The sequence below is a fragment of the Aedes aegypti genome, chromosome 2 (assembly GCF_002204515.2).
Source record: "Aedes aegypti strain LVP_AGWG chromosome 2, AaegL5.0 Primary Assembly, whole genome shotgun sequence".
Classification (NCBI taxonomy): Eukaryota; Metazoa; Arthropoda; class Insecta; order Diptera; family Culicidae; genus Aedes; species Aedes aegypti.
Window position 1 is genome coordinate 47,679,656 of NC_035108.1, and position 23,092 is coordinate 47,702,747.

The following is a 23,092-nucleotide window of genomic DNA, read 5'->3' on the forward strand; positions in this document are numbered from 1 at the left end:
ACAGATCCGTCTATGCATTTGTTTACATCGGTGGAGGACCGGTGCTAACACGGGCCTGTCATTTTCATAGAAGAACTGTCAAAGTGCTTCCCGATCAGCTGATTTGAGACGTCATGTGAATAGGCCTATGCTTCCCGCAAAAAGGCACTGGATGCAAAAGTCGAAAAGCCATACGAGGTTTTTCGACCCACACGGAGAATATTGAGCTTCTCGAGATTTTTTAGCATTTCGATCACTTCCTCTTTACTTCGCATGTTAAGCGTCATGGTCTGGTACTAGTTGGGCACTTTGCGAATAATTTCTCAAAACCGCAGACCACCAAATAAGTTGCGCGCCGATTTTATTTATTTTATTCCATATGTTTAATTTTATTTTATTCCATATGTTTTATATCGATAAAACAATTATGATCGCTCTCCAGTTTAGGACTCGAGTCCTAAAAGTGATTCACTTCCTCGGAGAGATATTTTGACATTTAGCGTTATCAAGCGGAACGATCTGGCTAAAATTTTGGATACAATCAACAGCGTACACAAGGATATCAAGTTCACCCACGAGGAGGAGAAGGATGGAAAACTATCATTTTTGGATCTACTTGTCACCGGGGAAGAAAGTTCAACTTACAATTTCGAAATCTACAGGAAGCCTACAAACACCCAGCGAGTTATCCCTTACACATCGAATCATTCGTTCCAGCATAAGATGGCGTTTCACCACATGATCCACAGGATGCAGACTCTACCCCTCAGCGAACACGGAAAGACCAAGGAACTGGAATATATCTACGAGACGGCAAGGATCAACGGATACAAGGAAAGGACGATAAAAGCTATCATCGACAAAAAGGAAAGACAGCGAATTCGGAATGCTTTGACGACACTAACCCCTATCACCGAACCCATGAAGAGAGTCTCCATCCCATACGACGTACACATCAGCAAACAGCTCCGCCCAAAGCTAAGGAATTTCGGAATCGATTTGGTATTTTCCAGCAGAGACAACCAACTTAGAACTTCGTTAGGCTCTACCAAGGATCCGGTAAACACACTAAACAAGGCTGGTGTTTACAAAATCAGCTGTTCCCACTGCAGCAAGGTCTACGTTGGTCAAACAAAGCGGTCTCTCGAGGTTAGATTCAAGGAACACTTAGCGGAAATAGGAAAAGCTCAGAAGACGATAGACAAGGGGATGACATACGATTTCAAATCTAAGGTGGCAGAACATATCTTTTCAGAAGGACATACAATTACGACGGCCGATATCAAAATTTTGAGAAATGTTTCTTCTCCTTGGAAACTGGATGTGGCGGAGAGTCTGGAAATTTGCAAACAGGTACCTACGACGCTACTCAACAGAGACAACGGCAACGGCAATACATGGCTATTCAACTTGGTACCTACTAATCGTTCCCGTGATGTACCTTTCAGCATTTAGTATAGAATATTTATAGGTATTCTACTAAACAGCTCGAAGATTTATTATTATTTTGACATTTCTTTATTTACTTTTTGGCTGGCGCACAACTCGGCGCATGGGCCACCGGCGCGCAACTTGTTGGACAGTCTGCGGATTTAAGTAAAGATTCGCAAAATTACGGTTCTTTAGAAAATTTTCAGTTCTGCGGTAGCCGTCAAGTTCTACCGCAGCTGTCAAAGTTCTACCGCAGGCTTGAGAATCATTGTATCATTGAACGAAACCGTCTAATCAAAGTGTGCTAACAGAGTCCAACGCTTTGAAAAACTTCAGTAAACAACAGTCATCAGCGTGGCTTCCAAGGTATCATCGCAGCCGATCGATGATGCTTTCCCGCATAATCAAGAACTATATTCGTACTGTATCCCGTACTGTGCACAACAATTTGCAACAATATATCAATAATTTCGTTAAACATCAAAAATAACAATAAACCGACACTACCGAAAACGGTTTTTACAATTTGGTGAACAGTAATCGGGAAAATCACAATATGGGGAATAGGCGGTTAAGTTATGTAACCATTTAAAAACGTCGATTTCTCCGAACAAAATTTTTCGTTTACAGTTTGCCAAATGATGGATATATTGTCCACTCTTCCACACAAATCACTGTATTGGAAATAGCTATGGAATAGTTGACCTATATGATTGGAATGAAAACGGGTAATGTATGTGTAATTATTGAAATATGGTTTGTTACGGTTTTTGAACCGTATGTGGTACTGTACTTAAATGTTTATATTATAAGAATGATTTTCGAACAAATTGAATAAGAAATAATTTCAACAACAAGTTTAAGCTTTTTTTCTGTATTTCATTATGTTATATTATTTATAAACACAAAACTTGAGCTTAAATCAGAATTTTCATTATCCGTCCTGCTCGTTCCCGTTGAGCATTCAGAAGCTCGAAAATTACAAAACAATCGTCGGTCGGTCTTAGATGGTGTTCTGGTGATGCTGCTGCCAGGGTACAAGTCCGTCGGTGTAACAGGAACTGCAACATAAAAGGATAGCCAGTTTTACCATTCAAATTAACAATATCAATTCTAAATTTTTCTTACGATGTTTCTACGGACGTGGTTTGAAATCGTTTTTGATGCGTATTTTTCTTGTGGCCCAAACTGTAGCCGGGACGGTAGCCGGGTCTTCAATTTTCCTTTTGTTGAACGGTTCGTTGAACTGAAAAAGAAAAACGTAATCAATAACGCTGTATTCATGACTTACGTTCACCAACTTACCTGTTTCCTCAAGCCGTAGGCCGCACAATGTCCCATCGCTGTTTTTCTGCATCCTTGAAGGAAAAAACGGAACAAACTTTTCGCGACCGAGGCTCTGGTTGTTGTTTTTTTCACGGTCTCGAAAGAGGCACAGAAAAATGCACGCTAAAAAATAATATACTCAGTGATCAAAAACTTACGCACAATCATCGAAAAAAAAAAAATATTTTGTTTTCTCGTATTATATTAATAAATTATGATTAACACAGTTATGCAAATGTCGACGTGTATAAAGTGCATCTTTTCGAAAAATGAAAGTATTGTTGTTATTTCACTTACTGCCACCTATAATTTTTAAAGCGTGTATCGGCGACCGTTCGCCAAACTGTTGCAATGAAGTCTTAAATAGTAAAATGCACATACATGAGTTGTTACTCATATAAAAGAACAAAACATGCCTATATAGTTCAACAATATCTGCACATTATAGTGTTACGTCACTGTTTAGGATAGTTTACTTTAACAATTTTTAACAGTTCCTATCTTAAGGCTTCATATTGTTCAATGAAATAGCAACTGCTTGTGATACACTTACCATAACAGTTAAAAGAAACTTACTGTTTGAAATGTGCAACAAATTGTATTTTTCTATGCGGGTTGTGCAAATCAGTAATGTTTCAGCTGCGGTAGCTTTCTGTTCAACCGTAGAACGGAAAGTTATCTCTAATATTGCAATAATTAATCGAAATTGGAAACTTCGATCGAAAACTATATTTGGAACTTCTCTTCTGTCGTTTTTTTTTTTGTTTTTGGTGCCGAGAACCCAACAGCTGAGATTTCGATATTTTCAGTACAAAATCTTGGTACTAATTTACCAAGATTCCGTCAATCCAAATTTTTTACCGAGATCTCGACGAATGTTACCGAGATTCGGTGAACGTTTAGGATATCCACTAGTGGGTTCTCTGCGAATCCGTTTATCGAGGTCGATTTCCGAATTTTCTGACACCGTTTCAAATTTTCTCCTAATAATATCCATGTCGTCCGCGAAGCAAACAAATTGTCCGGATCTCGTGAAAATCGTGCCTCGACTAGTAAGTCCGGCTCTCCGCATGACACCTTCAAGGGCAATATTGAACAACAGTTTTGCACACCGTCCATCCCTCCGGATAAGCAGTCTGCATAAAAAACAAACTCAAACACAGCAATGCCAATGTATGTTTTTTATAGCATTTATATTCTGAAAACCGTGATTTCTAGGTACCGCACGCTAACATGAAAATACCCATTAATGGGTACTATGCACTGTAAACCCGGCATTACCCTTTAAGGAGTAAAAACTACCCTTTTTTCAATGATATACGGAGCTGTCAAAATAACGGGTACTTGAAAAGTTTCAAAAAAGGGTATTTTTTGCCCTTTTGTTAGTTTCGGACATATACCCATTAAAGAGTGAAAAAATACTTCCAAGAGTGTTCGAATGGAGTCACAACTTTGAATCAATAAGATCCACAGAGTTCCTCGAAAACTGTTTCAATTGCTATTTACCGGTTAGTATTTTCAATCCTCATCAATTAAAATCATCGAACGACCTCTGATAATTATTTGTATATGTTTTTTTCGGAGTAAACCAATGCAGAACGGCTGCAGGAAGATGCAAGCTGGCACAAACGAAGACCTCGAACAAATCATCCGATCTACCAAGCTGTCCTGATTCCTTCAATGTCTTCAGCATTGCATGTTTGGGATCATTTATAAATTTTAATTATTTATATGATTGTTGAATAAACGTTATAGATCATTTTAGTTTCATTAGTTTTATCGTTTTTCATCAAAAGAATATATTTTATAAGGTTATTCATACAGGGACAGAGTGGGCAAAATTACCCATTTTATTGTTTTCTTCAAATCAAGTAATGGGTAAAATTTACACCTTAATTTGACGTACAGGTGGTTTACTTATTAAAGAGTACAAGCACTGTACTCTTTTTATGAGTTAAACTAGTTTCTCTCAAAAAGGGTACTTTTTTACCCTTTAAAGGGTACTTTAGTCTTACAGTGTGGTACCCATTTCCAAGTAAAGTGGCTTAACTCATTAAAAGAGTAAAGTCGGTTTACTCATTATAGAGCTGGGTACTGCGAACTGAACCCCCTTTTATTTTCAAGCAAATCTTGAAACATGTTTGTTGTGACGAATTGTGTTTGTCGCATTGATCCCTCAAACGTCATTCGAAGTTCTCTGCTCTCAAAATTTTGCTCACCGATCTCTCTCTGGAGAGCTTGAATATGTTCAAACACCCATGACTTTCTCAAAGTTTGGTTACATTTGGACTCAATCGACTCCATGTGAAATATGGATATGGTTATATGAAACTCTTCGGGAAGTTGATTATTGTCTATTTATTCTATTCTTACTCATAACTAACTTGTTGATTACAATACGATGCTCGGTTAAAGGTTGCCGAAGGAACAACAGGAAGGATCGTGTGAGTTTCTATCGCTTTCCGACGGATTTTATTCTCCGCTCAAAGTGGCTCAAATTAAGACATTGAATTAGAGGTTCATCTGCTTTTGTTCAGAGTAATGATACCCAGAACATGAATCTTTGTAGCATTTCGTTTCGATAAAAACACGAAAACCAGAATTCGACAGCCGGTTGGCAGCATGGCTGTATACTGTCGAACGTGATAACCATAAATTATAAAGACAAATCAATATGAGAATCATAAATGCAAAAAATATAGATTTTCATACTATACTAATAAAACATGAAAAAGTAAATAAAAACTTTTTTGGGTTTTAATTTTGATTGAATGCAATACTCCTTGACTCTCATTAGTCATTCATCCGAAACAAACATAACCTCAATTTCAAATGTTCGGCTCCGGCAATCAGGCTCCCGTTTGACAAGCATATCGAGTCTGTCCGCAGCACCCAGTTATAGAGTATTCGCTTTGGACTTCAAATAATGGGTATTTATCACTCTTGGTCTCTAGAATGAAAGTGGGTACTAAAACCCCATTTTTTCATGAGCGATGGGACAGATTGAGGTTAAGGAATGAAAAAAGTTTCATAAAATACAAAATGCAAAAATTAAAGATTGTTCTTACAACGTATCACATTTATTTACCACATTTAATGACATAAATTTCAATGCAACATTACATCATTGTAAGTTTCCCTATTGTATTTGTTCATACGGATTTTTCGAGCCACTTCCATCGATCCCTCCGGTAATCTATGTCGAACGAAATTATGGAATCTCCGTAAAACTACTCAAGCATCGCTGGAATCGCTGCAGCTAATTATCCTCGCCGTTGTTTAAAATCTGTAAAGAGAAAAACGATTTCAATTAAGATCAATTTACTAGAAAATGTTCAATTATAATACTTACGTGATGTAGCCTCGAGGTTACGCTTTCGCTTCGCAAGCGGAAGGTCATGGGTTCGATTTCCAATCCCCCCACAAAAACTCCGTCCAGCCACCAGAAGACGCCGCACGAAGGACCGTGTATTGGGGAAAAACATATTCATCCTTCGTCAGTATCGGATGGTGACTGAGACACACTGACCCTCTTTGTAGGCTGTTGCCTCACACGACACATAAACAAGGCAAAATGAACCACCGCACACCAATGGACTTCGATATGGATATGGATTGGACCAACGACAGCCCTCTCCTCTACCTGCTCGGTATGAGAGAAATAGCAATAAGAACTATAAATAGATTATGTATATGATACTCGGCACGGAGTGCCTAACAAATAAAAGTAAGGAAAAAAAATACTTACGTGACGAAGAATCGTGATTTCTACTTAAATATTTTCTGTTACCCCCGAGTGGCAAGAAACTGAAATCCAAAAATGGCGATGTTGCTTCGAAAAGTATGATGTGTACTATATACCCATTATTGTTACCAGTTAAGATACTTCATAATAAGGCTAAAGTACCCTTTTTTATTTCAAAGAAAAATACCCTTTTTCTGACAACTTCATACTGGCTATAAAAATGGGTACGAGGAACTAATTTAATGGGTACCGTACACCCCCGTTAATTTGAACGATACCTCATGCAAACCATCGGGGTTCATTTTTAATTTGCACATCTAGTCACCCTAGAAACGTGTTTCTGGTCACCTCTTTCACTGTTTTGTTTTGATTCTGCGTTCCTTTCCACAGCGTTTCATTCCACTTTACTCCGTTCCATGTGCTAAATGACGTTTGAACCATTTTTAATCTGAACGATGTGCAAATTAGCGGGGTACAAATTAAAAAGTGTTCATATTAAATGTGGTCAAGCCAACGGGGGTACCCGGTACTTTAATGTTAGCGTGCGTGGAGAACAAATCTCGATCAAACAGTGTTCAAACTTAATTTAATCTCATTGGCGTGTTCGACATACTTTACCATAATAGAATTAGCTTTCAATAGGTGGTAATAGCAACTGATTTTGAATTATGAGTATTTAGTTATGATTTTTCAAACCTTAAAATAAGCCTAAAATCACATTTTTAACTTGAAATATAGTGTAATCTCTATCAAATGAGCTGAAAATTTGACCAGACATTATTCTTATCATGAAAATTCAGAATACTGTCTGACCGGAACATTTCCAGACATTTTTTCAAATATGAATAGGTCTAATGTTTAGTCGCGAAGCAGTATACTGTCGAATTTCTTTCGTTGCACTATCTTTGAGTGGGCTACGTTTTAATTGGGCTCCCGTTGATGACGGAGCGTTGATCGAAACTTCAAAACCAGTTTTTCTATTCAAATCTAAAAATTATTCTATGAAAATGTGTTCACTGTGTTTCGATTGGAAAATAGAATACAGTGAACACATTTTCCTGTAAGTTTCCTTGGTTTTGAACAAAAAAAACTGCTTTTGAGTATTCCGAAATCAATGACGAATCCCACCCCCTTAATGACTATTTTCTAACTGCCTCTCTCTCATTCTGCTGTGAATTGAAGTTGAAGCTTAGCGATATTTCTTCTTTCTTTCTTTATTATTAAGACTTTCAACCCTGGGCTGGTTCATCTCATAAGCTTAGCGATGCTTCAACCCAGGCGAATTGACATATAAAATTCCCTGCATGATGAAAAAGAGGCAGATAGCAAATGATCATAAATTATCATAATTTGGTCATTCCGTGACTACCCGTGTTTCTGAGTGTGATAATTCAAGTGCGAGCATTCGGGTTTTCGACCATCTCTCGGGCTCCTTTGCGATCGTCATCGAGCATCAAATGACAGCCATTTATTTTTGTTTCTCTTATCTTCCTTCATACATTCGTAAATAGACGCGTCGTTTGTTTGCTCCTGCTCTGTTCCAAAACAGAAAAAAAACCTTCGAAGTCTTATCAGTCGAATTATTATCAGTACGCTTATCAGTTTTAAAGAAAATTGAAAAATCGGTTAATGTCTCATACGTAAAACTATTATTCCGTGTTCAGTGCTAGCATTATTCGCAATTGAGAAGCATCGCAATGGAATCGATGTATTTCTCCACACAGCCGGATCCTTCCGCGGACAGTAAACGAACCATTCTTCGGGAATTGATCGACCGTGATGCCTTGGCTGCGGATTTGCGCCTGTCGTTGTTTGTCTCTGCTGCCCGGTCCTTCAAGTACGACTCCTGCCTGCAGCCGTTCCCACCGGATTTCATCAACGGTAACAAGGAGAAGAACATCGACGAGCTGGTAAGTGGCTTATGGCAAGGTACACGTAATCGCTGCTGATTGGTAGTTTAGGAAATTCAGCAAGTTAAGTACAAAATGAACTAGACTATCCGAAGATTCAACCAAAATTTCCTCCGGGAAAAATCCTTTAGGCATACCTACCTTCAGAAATTCTGGCATCCTGCCAGAGATCCCTTGAATGATTTTTTTACAAATTATTTATGATTTTTTCTACAATAAATACTTTATTAATTTCTTCAGCAATTCTTCAGGGCTTACTCCAAACTGCTTCCAATAATTCCTCCAGAGATTGCTGTAACAATTTATTCCAATATTCCTACAAGAATTCCTTTAGGATTTAGTTACATCACGATTTACCCAGGAAACACATCACAAATTCTTTGGATAACTTTGGATTACTCAAGTTATTTATCACTAGAAATTCCCTTAGGGAGTTCACCAGGGCTTTTTTCAGGGCTTCCTTTTTAAGGATCTTCCTTAAATTCCACAAGAAGTTCCGTCAGAAATTCCACCAGGAATTTCTTCAGTGATTCTTTCTAGTAATTTTTCCACAGATTCCTCCGGGGATCTATCCAAAATCTCCCCAAGGGATTTTTTTTGCAGTGAATCTTCGAATGCTCCACCAAAAAATACCAAATAGGTTTAAGGCGATTATGGAGTACAAGAAGAATAATTACTGATAGTTAACTGATTGGTTTTGCAGAATCGCGTCCTTGGCGGATTTCAGCCTTTGCAGGAACTGGATATTGAGGATTTGAATAGCAAACATCTGGATTTGCTCCACTGGATTCTCTGTCAGAAGTCTAATCCAGGCCTACGAACGGTTCCGAAAAAAGATTTCGATTCCATATTAGCCAAAGCGCCTTGCATAGCCGCAGTTCAACGACCGCAGCAAATTTTCGAAGTGGTCTACCGAGAAGATTCCAACCTGGAGCGACGGTTCCGGGAGAAGCGGGATCAATTTGCGCGCCAATATGCCTACCATGGTAGTAAACTGTTCAACTTTTACTCCATTTTGAACTACGGGTTGCAACAGCACCTGAACCGGACGGCTCTCTTTGGGGAGGGAATTTACCTATCGGCCGAGCTGCACGTTAGTCAAATGTTTGCCCCCACGGGAGCCGGATGGGCCAGGTCAGCGTTGGGAAGTCATCTGGCTTGTACGGCCCTTTGTGAGTACATCGACAATCCGGACTATGTCAAGTGTCATACGGAGAACTCAATTGCATCGGATATTCCGGAGAAGTATATCCTGGTGAAGAACAACGATTTGGTACAGGTACGATACCTGCTAGTTTACGGAAGTAATCGCCGACAGGTGGCACCGACTGAGGTGAGTAACAATACCCCGGACCAGAGGATGGGGCAGACGACGAACGGAAGGGCTCCACCGAGTCCTTGCGTACGATGGATTGCGGCTAATAAGAGTTGGCTCATGGCGGGCGGGTACGTCCTAATGCTGTTCGGCATCGGGCTCATGAACAATCCGAATGTGCACTACATGAGGCAGATGTTTCTGCAGAAAATTAACCACGTTTGCCATTCGCTGTTTGGGGGCGTGGCCGAGAGGGATGCATGAGGGGAGGGTGAGTGTGATGATCGGGACCCAAAAGTGATTTCTCGATGTGTGATGTTTTAATGGGGAATTTATATTTTATTTGTATTATTTACTGAATATATGGTATTGTAACTGCACAAAATTTGGCCACTGATTGTCCGAACGGGCCCTTTGCTATCCATGAAAGTATGCTAGAAGCGAGCGTATTGTACAAGTTCATCTTCGTCGGTTTTGAGCGATACTTCTCCAGTTGTCCTAAGCGTTTAGGGTTCCCAAATCGTTGCATGCACCCAGCGTATTCGAGATCTTTCAAAGAGTCATTGACCTCTACCAGCTGTTGAATACCATTTCCACAAATTTTTCTTTCTACATTACGTTACATTGCAAATTATAAGCTAACTAGTAGCACCTTGATCAGATGAGATGAGCCTTCATGGGGAACCCTATACAGTACTGACCTAATCATAGCGTAAGAAGCTTCAATTGTCCAATTTATTTTCAAGACTGTTTATTGAATATGCGAGATAGCAATCAAATAGTAGGATGGACATTTTATTTTTGACTATTGCTGGAATTACAGCCCATTTTGATAAACTTAAAAATCTCCTAGTGGATAATAAAAAAAAGAAACTTGTGATGCTAACTGAAACACATTTGACAGTCGATGTCAATATTACTGAATACAGCATAATTGGTTCGAAAATGTATTGAATAACAGTCATTTGAATTTAATTGCATTTGTTACTGCATGTAAGCGTTCCTATTTCCGCTCACGGAAAACAGATTTCGTGACGAACTTACTAGAAAAATGCATAATTTCAAATTTCGTTATTCATCCTGATATTTTCTGTGGTCAATCCATATCTACTAATGCAATAAAGAAGGCTGTATACTAAAATCAACATTTCTTTAAAATTTTGTTCAATTTTTCGCATGAGCGGTTATTGGAACACATACAAATTCCTAGTGGCCCAATAACCGCTCACAAGGTCTTATGTTTTCAATATAAAGAATTATTTTATCAAATGGAAATAATGTCAGACGACTTCATTTGAAAGTTGTTAATATTGCTAGAATATATTCGTGTGAAAAATATTGATTTTTGTAATTGTAATTGTAATTGTAATTGCTCAATCCACACCCTGGCGGACAATTATCCGCCAATCTAGACACGGGCTGGTTGAGGACCTACCAAGCCTCCCCCGTTAACATGTCCTATACCGTTTAGCACACCGGGATCTTCCACAAGCAGGCGCCGGAATTAAAGCGGTCCCACAAGTTTCATAGTCCCTCTGGCACTAAACGGAATGGCGCCATCCGCTTCACCACTGGTACTGACTCCCTGCACGTCAAACACAATATTGAAAGTAGCGCGTTGTATAGCAAATCAGATGATTTATACCGTACACCACCTCCGACACTATGCCAAACGTACAGGAAAGACAGCGACAGTGTTTGATCACATAATTGATAAGTTAGTTGTTGTTGTTTGAGAGGGACTTTAACCCTAAGGTTATTCGTCCCTTTGATAAGTTAGCCCCTACAATATTGGCTCATGGAGAATTGAATTCAAATTTTAAGTTCAGATTTGTATGTCGAGTTAAACTTCTTGTAGTTCATTAATCTGATGATAATAAGTCCAGTGTACTTAGTGAATGAAGATTATATGTTGAAGCGTAACTTTTTTGATCATAGTTTTTGGGTTGCTGATGTAACTCGTCAGGATTGGGATACAGGAGGACCAACTTTCCGATCTGGATCATTAATTTTTTTTTCACTGATGGTTCAAAACAAGAAAACATGGTAGGGTCAGGAGTGTTTGGCCCAGGAGTTAATGTATCTTTTGCACTGGGAAGTTGGCCAACAGTTTTTCAGGCCGAAATTTATGCCATTCTTGAATGCGCTGACATTTGTCTTAAAAGGCGCTATAGGAATGCTAATATATGTATGTGTTTGGATAGCAAAGCAGCCTTGAACGCTTTGAAGTCTAGAACTTACACATCAAGACTTGTTTGGGAGTGTGCCAAGCTACTGCAGCAGTTGTCCTATCGTAATAAGGTTAATCTATATTGGGTTCCTGGCCATTGCGGAATAGAAGGAAACGAAAAAGCTGATCAGTTAGCAAAACAAGGTTCTTCCATGCAATTTATCGGGTCTCAGCCATTCTTCGGAATGGCCTCTTGTACTCTGAAAATGCAATTAAAGAGCTGGATGAAAGCAAAAATTAAACTCAACTGGAAGAACGCAATGGACTCTCGCCAGTCCAAACGATTCATTGAACCAGATGCCTATCAAACACAGAGGTTATTAAACCTCAATAAACACGATCTAAGTACTTATACTGGCTTATTAACAGGCCACTGCCCCAGCAAACGTTACCTCAAAATTATAGGTAAATTGCAAGAAGATATGTGTCGTTTCTGTAAATTAGAAAGCGAGAGCACTGAACATTTGTTGTGCAAGTGTATTGCACTATACCACAAGCGTTGCAAACATTTAGATAAAGGCCTGCTAGAGCCTAATGAAATTCGAATCTACCATCCAAAACAGGTACTAAATTTTATCCGAAATGTAGTACCTGATTGGGATGCACGCCAATAGCTGTGGAGATAGTTACTTCATATAGTAATATATTTCTACAGTACGGCAAAAACAAAGAGGATAACACCACAATAGATCAAATTAATGGTCGCAGTGGTATCATTTCCCCACAAAGGAAAAAAAATCTGATGATAACTACTTTCACATTAACGGTATTCAAAATTTCGTGATGCATATGAGAGATTGCAAGCCTATTAGAAGCCGATTAAACAAATCATTTGACTCTTGAGTGCCGAAGAACACATAGACCTTGACAAAAAGTTGTGTAATTTCAAATCACTGTCATTGGGCAGAAATTGGAAGAAAGCAGCCCTTACTAATCATTCAAGATTGTAACACCTAAAAATTTGGTGCGTGGTTATAATGTTTAAATTGATGTTTCGGGAATTCCCGGGATTTTACTAAAATATCCCGGGATCAGGAATGTTTAAGTTCCTGGGAAATCCCGAGCAAGACCCTCTAATTCACACGCTATTAAAAATGCAAATTTACCTATTATTTGTTATGGCTATTTCGGTCATGCGACTTAAAGGAAAAGGGAGTCTATTTCAAATAATGAAATGAATAGATGGATAGGCGTGGCAAGGGAGCGACAAGATTGAAATTAATTAGGTGGTGAAAATTGAGCAAGCCACAGGGGAACCAGTAAAGCATCGTAGCGTCATGTATTCTACCTAGCTTCTCTACTTGAGAAGGGTTGGCTCAAAGCTTTGAGCTTTGCTACCAACACAGGCTCTGAATGACATTACCCCGAATTCCAATATCATGCAGAAATGTCGAGTGATGGAATTCGGGATGATTGTTCATTAGACTGATGCAAATTTTGAAGTTTTTGCTCCCCTATGCTTAAACGGTGTCAATTATGATGAAAATCATTCTCCCAAAATTTGAAATGATTTGGAAGAAATTTGGTTGTGCACACGCCATTTGAAGTTTATATGGAAATTACTACGGAAAAGCCAAACCTTTTGTGTTCAGTCCTCTATCCGCTCGCCATAATAATATATGAAAAGCGAACACACTCTTCCCACGTAAAATCTTCCCAGCTACAACTTTGCCGAAGATCATATTTTGTTGGGACGTAAGGATAATTTGTTATTTTTGATTCCAAAGTCTAAACCATGCTGAGATGATCATTCAATTACTTTCAGAGCAACACTGCTTTCTTGCTGTAGAACATAGTAGCCTGGATTACTTTGATCTATTCTTCCCGCCAGGAGCACCACTGTTGCCTGCCGAATAGTTGGTAAAGCTTACTGAAGGCAAACCCACTTTATGATGATGAATAACAATTTTTCCTGACGTCCAATCAAAATGTGGTCTTCGGCAAAGTTGTAGCTGGAAGAATTTCACATGAGAAGAGAGTGTTCACTTTTCCATAAAATATTATGACGAAGAGATATAGGGCTGAACACAAAAGGTTGGCGTTTTCCATAGTAATCTCCATATAAACTTCAAATGGCGTGTGCACAGTCAAATTTCTTCCAAATCATTTCAAATTTTGGGAGGATGCTTTTTACCATAGGTTTAAGCATAGAGGAGCAAAAATTTCGAAATTTGCATCACTCTATTGTTCATTCTTGGCAATGGCATTCAGGGTGATGGCATTCGAGGAAATGACGTACACAAATGACATGGAATCAAATATTGTGATATCAATCTGTTTGCAGATCTCTATCTGCAGATAGGGCATACCTTGTAATATGTATCCAGAAAGTGGTAGTTATTGTTTGTGAAGCTCCTCAACCATTGCTCATTGAAAACTTCGAAAGGCTGCTTGACTATAATATTCAAATTGATTTAAAATTTGCTTTCTATTGGTAGGGTAAGAAGATTGGCCAATGGGATAGATGGGAAACTTCCGTTTTTTGCATTCCGCAAAAGTTTCGTGCCGTGAGCCTAGAGGTGCAGGGATAAGGATAAAACCATTTTGAAAGACGAACAAGACGAACGTAAAGTGATCGAAAGGTGGAAGCAGAACTTTGACGAACACCTGAAAGGCGCCTGAAGCGCAGACAACAAAAGTAAAAAAAAAATGATTAAACGCTTTCGTCTGCTCAGTGGATGAAGGAAAACAATAAGCCTCCACTTTTAGGGATGTTGGAGACGCCATTCGATAAGTCAAGAACAATTGAGCAGCTGGTAAGGATGGCAAGCTAACATCATCATTATGCCTTATCTACAAGAAAACGACAATAGGGTCCTATTTAAATGCCAAACGCTTAAGTTTAAGCTAAAAACACATGTTTACTCAATTTTTTAATGTTTTTCTTTTGTTTAAGTCCAAAAAACATTTATTTAGATTTTGTCACACTCTTTGGCTTAAACTCAAATTTTGCAAATTTTTGTCCCTTCCATAATGTCAGATAGGAACAACCCCATTGTTAAAACTAAAAGCCCTGTGGTGTTTTTGTCGATTAAGCGAACGTCAAACATGATCAAAAGTGTCAAGGTTCATTTATGGACACAATTTTTAAATTAAATTTTAAATATGATGTAGCCGTTATTTGAGCGGGAAAAATTGCTATAATAATTTCAGTAACATGCTCTTTCGTGTCATTAAATAAAAACAAGATTTCATTAAACATTTTAGGACTTAATTTAGAGAGTCCTCGGACAAATGATATAGTCCATTTTACGAGACGTTTTTGAACAGCTGATCGCTCATTTATCTATATAAATAAAAATGGAGTGGTGTTTGTATGTCACGAAATAACTTCAGAACGGGACACCCGATTTGCACAATTCTTTTGCTGTTATTTTCATGAAGGCCTCCGACGTGTTCGTGTGACGAAAAAGTTCAGGGAAGTTGTGGGAAAGTTTGGTATAACGGGGGAGTACTAATATGTCATGTTGTGTGAGAGGTTCCATGATATTTTTCAACAGCCTACTTGATGGCAAGACGAAGTTTGCCGGGACCACTAGTGTATGAATATTTGACAAGAAGCGGTGTCGTAACGGTCGTAACGTGTGAAAGTTACAGCAATATCATCAGTGTTGCCATTTCATAAAATGGACTATAACAAATTCAAAATTTCCACCTTACCAATTTAGTAAGCTAAGTAATTTAGTAATTTAATTTAGCTGTTTAAAACAGCTATCAAAAAGCCAAGGTATCCAAAAATGGAGGTAGTTCAATCTGTCAGAATACTGCATCCGCCTTGTTGAAATATCAAATGATAGCTGACGAATTTGTTTTGGTTAGACCATGCTAGGCAATGAGAATAAATACCGAGGAGAGGGAGAAGATATTTAGTGTGCGCGACATTCCTATACGGTGCAAATTGGTCACAACTACATGTGACGGAGCTCCCATAGGAAGCCGTGTATATTAGTAATGTAGTTATTTTTGTTTAAATTTTTTCTCTATGCTAATACATAGCCATTGCTTATTCTTCCTCACCTTAGTATATATTCTCATTGGATGCTAAGAATAGCTATATCTCATAAATATTTATACACTCTGCCTAAATTTTTTGATTGGTTCAGAACATTCGTTTATTGGATCAAGTTCTTCAAACATTGTACTCAAGTTTTCAAGATCAAAATCGTTAAAAACCACAAGTCTTATTTTGTCAATCACGTATTTCCAGATTTTTTTCCGTAGCCACACTCCATTTGAATTTGTTTGTTAATAATCCATATCGTAGGGTAAAAAATAGCGTATCAGGTGCTTCTTCTAATATTTAGCAACAAAACACTAGATTTTTACACAATTTCAAACACAAAAGAAAAGGTTAATTTCACTAAAAAATGCGGAAGAAAATGTTCACGTCATCGGTATGATTTGTTATCTGTGGAAAAACATCTACTAACAACACCATAGAAACGATACATGCAAACATCCTTGCCAACTAGCCAGCTCGCCAGCTGTCACTTCCACCTCCTCGCAGCTGACCTCACCTTGCATCCACTGACTGCTTAGATTGATGAACCTCCCTCTTGCAAAAGTCATATAAAGAAATCTATCAAATCTGATTTTTCCGATGCTATTATGAAACAGATGTATCATCAAATAGATAAGTTCCATTATTATTGCAAAAAATGCAAAATGATATGAAATTCTCAAATGTTGAAAGCCGTGTGTGTTAGTCACGTGCTCAACGATATCCAACGATCTTGGATCGATTCCAGTCTGCACCATTTTGCAGTTGTACTTTTCATGTATGTACTTTAATACCTTTTATAAGGTATTCTTTGCACTTTTCATAAGGTTTTCATTACTAGAGTCAAATTATTTTATAACGTTAAAAATACTGCATATCCCCTATGAACGTAAACCAATTTGAAATTTAAATGAATGTAGGTTATGTTTTTTATACTTAATACATTGATACTTTGATGTGAACCAAATCAATGAGAGAAATTCGAAAACTGGTGAGGTGGGCACTTTATTTTGCCTATCAGTGTAATACATCTTAGTAAATTTCAATGTTTACAGGGTAAATTCAATGTTTTTTTGTCAATGTCAACAACAAAATTCGTTTGACAATTCTCTTCTTATATGTACCTTTATTCAAATTATGCGTATTCTATTCATGTTTAATATTCAAGTTGTTGAACAAACAGATTTATTTAAAAGTTTTGAGTTGAAGAAATTGCAGGTATTTTTTTCTAGAAACTTAAGTCTCTAGGTCTTCATTTCAATGAAAGTCTCTGAATAGTCTCTATTTTTAATTTAAGATCTCTATTTTAATCAAATTGCAGTAAATCCTGATACAAAATTCTACGAGTTCCAGAGAAAAAAAATCAAAGGCTTTAATGCAGCTTTTCAGCAGGTTCTTTAAGAATTTCCTCTCACATGTCTCATGGAAAAACTTCAAGAAATCTTCTAGTGATTTTCCCAGAGATTTCATCTGAAATACATTCAGGGGGGGATCTCTCAAGATTTGACCACGAGTTTTTCTTTTAGACTATACTAGGAGTTCCCCCAGGTATTTTTTTCCACTAATCCTTCAACCGAATTCTACAGTTGTTACTAAGGAAATCGATGGAAGAATCATCTGATACAATCATAGAGGACTTAGGTCTTCCTTGAAAAATATCTAAAAGAATCTTTGGAGTAATTTATGGGTAATTTCTATTGTTATCCTTGTCAAAATCCAGGTTACATTCTCCAGATATCCGAAACAAAATTCTTGGACAAATTCCTTTAAAAAAATCTTGGAGTAATTCCACAGGAAATAATGACTCAATCTTCAGAATAATCTCCGAATCTTTAGGGAGTTGTGTTTGATCCTTCGACCTTGACGCTTGCTCCTGCGGGGGCCGGCGATGAGGGCAGGATCAAACATGTCGCGCGTCGGTCGAGTAAAGTGAAAAAGTGCCGCGTTCGATTAGTTCTTTTTGGTCTTTCGACGTTGACGCTTGCTCCTGGGCAATGCGTCAAGAAAGCCCGAGCAGTGGTCAGTTGTTTTCCCTCTCGGGTCGCGTGCCTATTTTCTCTGAGTGCTTTTATATAGCCGAGCAAACGAGAGAAGCTGAAAGTGGATTATTGCTACTCAAGGATGACGGATCAATTGGTGAGCTCGTTTCATGCTACTATTTCTTATCTATAAAATATGTATGACTGCACCTTTAATCGTTACAACGGTGAGACGTAAATATGATTTTTCAACAAACTTTGAAAGGTTCGTCACTGTGAGTGTCGACTAGAGTTTTCAATCCCGGGAACATTTCCCGGGAAATGAGATTTCCCGGGATTCCCGTTTCCCGGGAAATGATTTCCTGTTTCCCGGGATTCCCGTATTTCCCGGAATTTCTGTATTTCCCGGGTAATAGAACTACCATTGGATTGACCATCCATTTTCAAACCTAAACTATCGTATAATTTACTTTTCATATCAGTCTTACAGTCTTATGTAATTATCTTGCTAGATTACTAGCTATACTTGGATATTGATTTGTTGTTTATTTTTGTAATCAAATAGTTGTTGATAAAATTGATAGCTCTTTGACGATATGTTTTTTTTTTCCAAAATAGATTATATGCTATACAAAATACAGGATTTTTCGAGGGATCATCCATGAATTGAGTACGCTCATGAAGTTTTCATGGATTTAATCGTCACATTTTCCATCGTTAGACTCTAGTTGGTTTTTGTTCTAGTGTTTGGAAGGTTTAATTTAATTTTGGTACAGGTCGGACTCGATTATCCGTTGTATCATTTTTTTTTACTCCGGATAATCGAATCACTAGAAGAAAAAAATCTGCATTAAAGGAACTTAAATATTATATTTTTTCGTTGTTTTGTTTGTATAATACAGTGGCGTAGCCAGAAGTTATTTTTAGGAACATTTGGGGTCTTGGGAAGAAATTATTTTGACTGGCATACAAATAACCTCTTTTTCAAACCCATTTTTTTACATACATTCAAAGCTGCAAAACCATTCATATTGTATATTGCAATACCAAATTAAATTTATGCATAAAATCTCAAAAACGAGAATATCAAAAAACAAACTCCGGATAATCGAGTCCGTCCTGTACATATTATTTGAACTTCATACGATGTGTCAAGAATAATCTCCACATGGACTCAATATCATAATTTGTATTGTTCTTAAACCTAGCGTACACAACGAAATCGATAGATTTTTTTGAGAAACATCAATAAATTACTTAAAAAAGAGAATGTAGGTACTATACAAGTTTACTGGTATAAAAAATATATAACAAAAATACGAAAAATTAAAAAAATCATCAAATTTGCTTAATTTTCACGTCTTTGAAAATTTCCCGGGATCCCGGGATTTCCCGGGAAATGGCAAATTTATTTCCCGTTTCCCGGGAAATCAAATCCCGGGAAATTTGAAAACCCTAGTGTCGACATAAACTCTGATTCATAAATTATTGTCTAAATTTTTTTTTCAAAACTGCTTTTTCTTTTTACCTTTATTTTTGTTATTTAAAAAAAAACTTTAAAAGGTTCGACACTTCAAGTGTAGACTTGCGAAAGGTTCACTTTATTCAACAAGCTTTGAAAGGTTCGTCACCTCAAGTGTCGGCATAATTTTTCTCTACATAGATATTGTTCATATTCAATGAAAATATTATATTTACATATAAGCATGTTTATATCTCACAAATAATTATTTATCATGGTCTTATCGCTTATCAAAGTGAATCCTGTGACCCAACGATCCTCCCCATTAACAAACATCCCTCCCAGTAACCTTTGTGGAGATGCAGAGGCAAACACGGTCTCCAAATAGCAAAGGTTACACACTAACATTCCTTCCCCCAATCCCACCTGACTGCAAGGACGTGGCCGGCACCGTTATTGACCATGTATAAATAGAGGCACTGAATTATGCACACTGAAGAAGATTATGGCCAATCCCAGCCTAACTTCTAGTTGATTCTTTGTGCATTTTCACTGATTTCGGTCAATCACGGAATAGCAACCATTGATATGTGTAGTCAGTCTAAGCTAAGCTAAGAATAATCTCCGAATCTTTGAGAAAATACCTAAATTCTGACGAAATTCCTAGAAAGAAATCATGAATAAATACATACAGTAATACGAGCAGTAACACTGTCGTAATGTCGTGATGAAGAACTAAAAAATAGAAAAGTCTGGCCTGATTCTCTTATCTTCTTGTTCATTTTAGGTTATATTTTGTTTTTCTGATTCCTACCTGATCCATTTTCGGTCTATTTTTGTTTCCTGTCTGGTCTCATTTTGGCCCATTTTTTAATCTAGAGTTCTCTGAAGTTCCTATGTTCAAGGCACTTAAACGCTACCAGGTCTGCAATATGATCCAAAGAGTAATTTTAAAAATAAATAATTACATCCTTTTACTTGATCTGCAGATATATAAATTGCATTCGAACCTAGTCTTAAACTTTGTTGAGAAAGTTTTCGTTGTAGTGGGAAAAGTCATGTTAAGAATTTCGTTCTTCGTTGTAAATTCGTTAAAAATTTAAGCAAAAGGATGGCTTTCCACTTGTTTATCTAAATCGTTTTTGAATCTTCCTTGTTTAGAAGATCTTTTACAGTCAACAAAATCCCATTCTGAATGCTTGAATATGTTGTTCTAAAAATTTTACATATTAGAGTTTATTTTCAAAAAAATCGCCATTATTACGGATTTATTAAAAAAATATTCAAAATCATATGATGTGTTTCTGAAAAGTATATACTATTGCATTGATTCTTATTATTCGTGAAAGTTTAGCTATAAATATTTTTGTCGAGATTTGTAGGGGCCCCTAAAATGTGGGGGCACGGGGGCCATGGCCCCCTCGGCCTCCCGTAAATGCGGCCCTGCGTTCATCAATACTCGTTATATAAAAAAAGGTTTTTTGATGAATTTCAAAGGTTACTTCGGTTGAGTGGTGTGAGAACTTCCAAGAGATCACTATCCTAAATACGGATGACAAAGTGTTACTCCAGATCATCTTCCGTTCCTTGTTACCCATCGTAAACGAATTCCTGGAAAGCTATTGGACGATCAACAACGGATCAGATCGCATAGTAACGGCAATGGCTTCAAAAATGTCCACAACGCATTGCTTTTGCATTAATTACAAGGCAGCATACGATCAGAGCCTGTGTTTATTTCATCATTATCATTCATCATCATACAATCTCACTCCTACGTGTTAATAATTACCACAATTCTAAAATGATAGGAACTCCTTTACTTGAGCGATAACGCCCCTACAAAGCAAAAATTCGAAGGAAAAAAAAAGAGAAGGTACAAAAAGTCGGATAATCTTTTTTCAAAGAAGGATACATTTGCCATCAAGTAGATCATTTTCCACCCAAGCCCGAGGATGGAAAACAGCGCGCTTCGACGGCGAAGTATTCACTGAAGCCCTGAGGCGCGAACGAAACACTCTGGACCTAAACGGTGAAGAGCTAGTTGCTATGATATCACGAGCGTGTGATGCTTCCATGCCGAGAAAAGCCCCTCCTAGAGAGAACAGGCCGCCAGTGTATTGGTGGTGCGAATCAATTGCAAATCTTCGAGCAATCTGCCTTCGGGCTAGACGAAGAATGCAACGCGCACGCACAGAAGCACAAAGAGAGGAACGCGGTGCAGCATTCAGAGAGGCAAAGTTGGCTCTCAAAAAGGAAATCAAGAGTCGAAAACGGGCATGCTTTGAAAGTCTATGCGAGAGTGCCAATTCTAGTCCATGGGGTGACGCCTACAGAGTGGTAATGGCTAAGACCAAAGGAGCCATAGCGCCCCAAGAGAAATCGCCCGAGTTGCTGCGATCGATAATCGATGTACTCTTCCCGCACCATCCCATAAGCCCATGGCCCCCAGCGCCGTATGCGGCAGATGAAGGAGAAGAAGTGGCGAGAGTGACGAACGAAGAGCTGGCAGAAGTCGTGAAATCATTCGCGTCAAACAAGGCACCGGGACCCGATGGTATCCCGAATGTTGCCTTAAAAGCGGCAGTGAACACGGATCCGGACATGTTCAGAACCACGATGCAACGCTGCATTGATCAAGGAATCTTCCCGGATGTATGGAAACGACAGAAATTGGTGCTACTACCAAAGGCGGGGAAACCACCAGGTGACCCGTCGGCGTATAGACCTATCTGTCTACTAGATACGACGGGCAAGTTATTGGAGAGGTTGATTCTCAACAGACTAGTACCGTATACGGAGAGTGCGGACGGCCTGTCCAACAACCAGTTTGGATTCAGAAAAGGTAAATCTACTCTGGACGCCATCCAGTCGGTCGTTCAAACAGCTGAGGTGGCAATCGAGCATAAAAGGAGCGGCATCCGTTACTGCGCGGTTGTCACTCTGGATGTGAAGAATGCGTTCAACAGCGCAAGCTGGGAAGCAATAGCACACGCGCTTCACCGCCTCAAGGTACCGGTGCAGTTGTGTAAGCTTCTAGAAAGCTATTTTGATGGTAGGATTCTACTGTATGACACAGAGGAGGGGCAGAAAAGCGTTCGAATTACCGCGGGAGTACCTCAAGGTTCAATCCTGGGCCCGCTGTTATGGAATGCGATGTACGATGACGTACTGAGGCTGCCCCTTCCGACGGGTGTTAAGATTGTTGGCTTCGCCGACGATATCACCCTAGTGGTCTATGGTGAATCGATGGAGGAAGTAGAGTTGACAGCAGCGCACTCTATTTCCCTGGTTGAGGAATGGATGAAGTCTAGGAAACTAGGACTGGCCCGTCACAAGACTGAGGTGGTGGTGGTCAACAACCGCAGGTCCGAGCAACGGGCGCTTATCTCGGTAGGTGATTGCACCATAGAGTCCAAGCGATCCCTTAGGCATCTTGGGGTAATGATCGATGACAAGCTGAGCTTCGCTTGCCACGTTGAATATGCCTGTAAAAGGGCATCTACGGCTATAGCGGCGCTTTCGAGGATGATGTCTAACAGCTCTGCTGTAATTGCCAGCAAACGCAAGCTGCTGGCAAGCGTGGCGCTATCCATACTAAGGTATGGAGGACCAATCTGGTCAAAAGCGCTTAGAACGAACAGAAACCTAAAGCGGTTGGAAAGCACGTACAGGATAATGTGCTTAAGAGTAGCAAGTGCATACCGGACGGTAT

General features: G+C 38.6%; 1 protein-coding gene and 1 long non-coding RNA gene across 2 annotated transcripts; one reads left to right on the forward strand and one right to left on the reverse strand.

Annotated features, from left to right (window-relative positions):
* Window positions 1-2,287: 2,287 nt before the first annotated feature.
* LOC110676833 lies at window positions 2,288-2,902 on the reverse strand. Its single transcript, XR_002500766.1, has 3 exons — window positions 2,716-2,902; window positions 2,539-2,656; window positions 2,288-2,471 (listed from the first exon to the last, which is right to left on the reverse strand). It is a non-coding gene; the product is annotated as an uncharacterized LOC110676833 (long non-coding RNA).
* A 5,065-nt stretch (window positions 2,903-7,967) lies between these two features.
* On the forward strand, window positions 7,968-10,086 carry LOC5579260 (mono [ADP-ribose] polymerase PARP16). Its single transcript, XM_001647518.2, has 2 exons — window positions 7,968-8,391; window positions 9,095-10,086. Exons 1-2 carry the CDS (start codon window positions 8,179-8,181, stop codon window positions 9,968-9,970), a joined length of 1,089 nt encoding a protein of 362 aa, XP_001647568.1. The 5' UTR covers window positions 7,968-8,178; the 3' UTR covers window positions 9,971-10,086.
* Window positions 10,087-23,092: the final 13,006 nt, after the last annotated feature.

Bases quoted from the DNA above. Each gene is read 5' to 3' on its own strand.
- LOC5579260 (XM_001647518.2), top strand. From the start codon at position 8,179: ATGGAATCGATGTATTTCTCCACACAGCCGGATCCTTCCGCGGACAGT. The intron at 8,392-9,094 runs GTAAGTGGCTTA...TTGGTTTTGCAG, and splicing joins AGAAGAACATCGACGAGCTG to AATCGCGTCCTTGGCGGATT.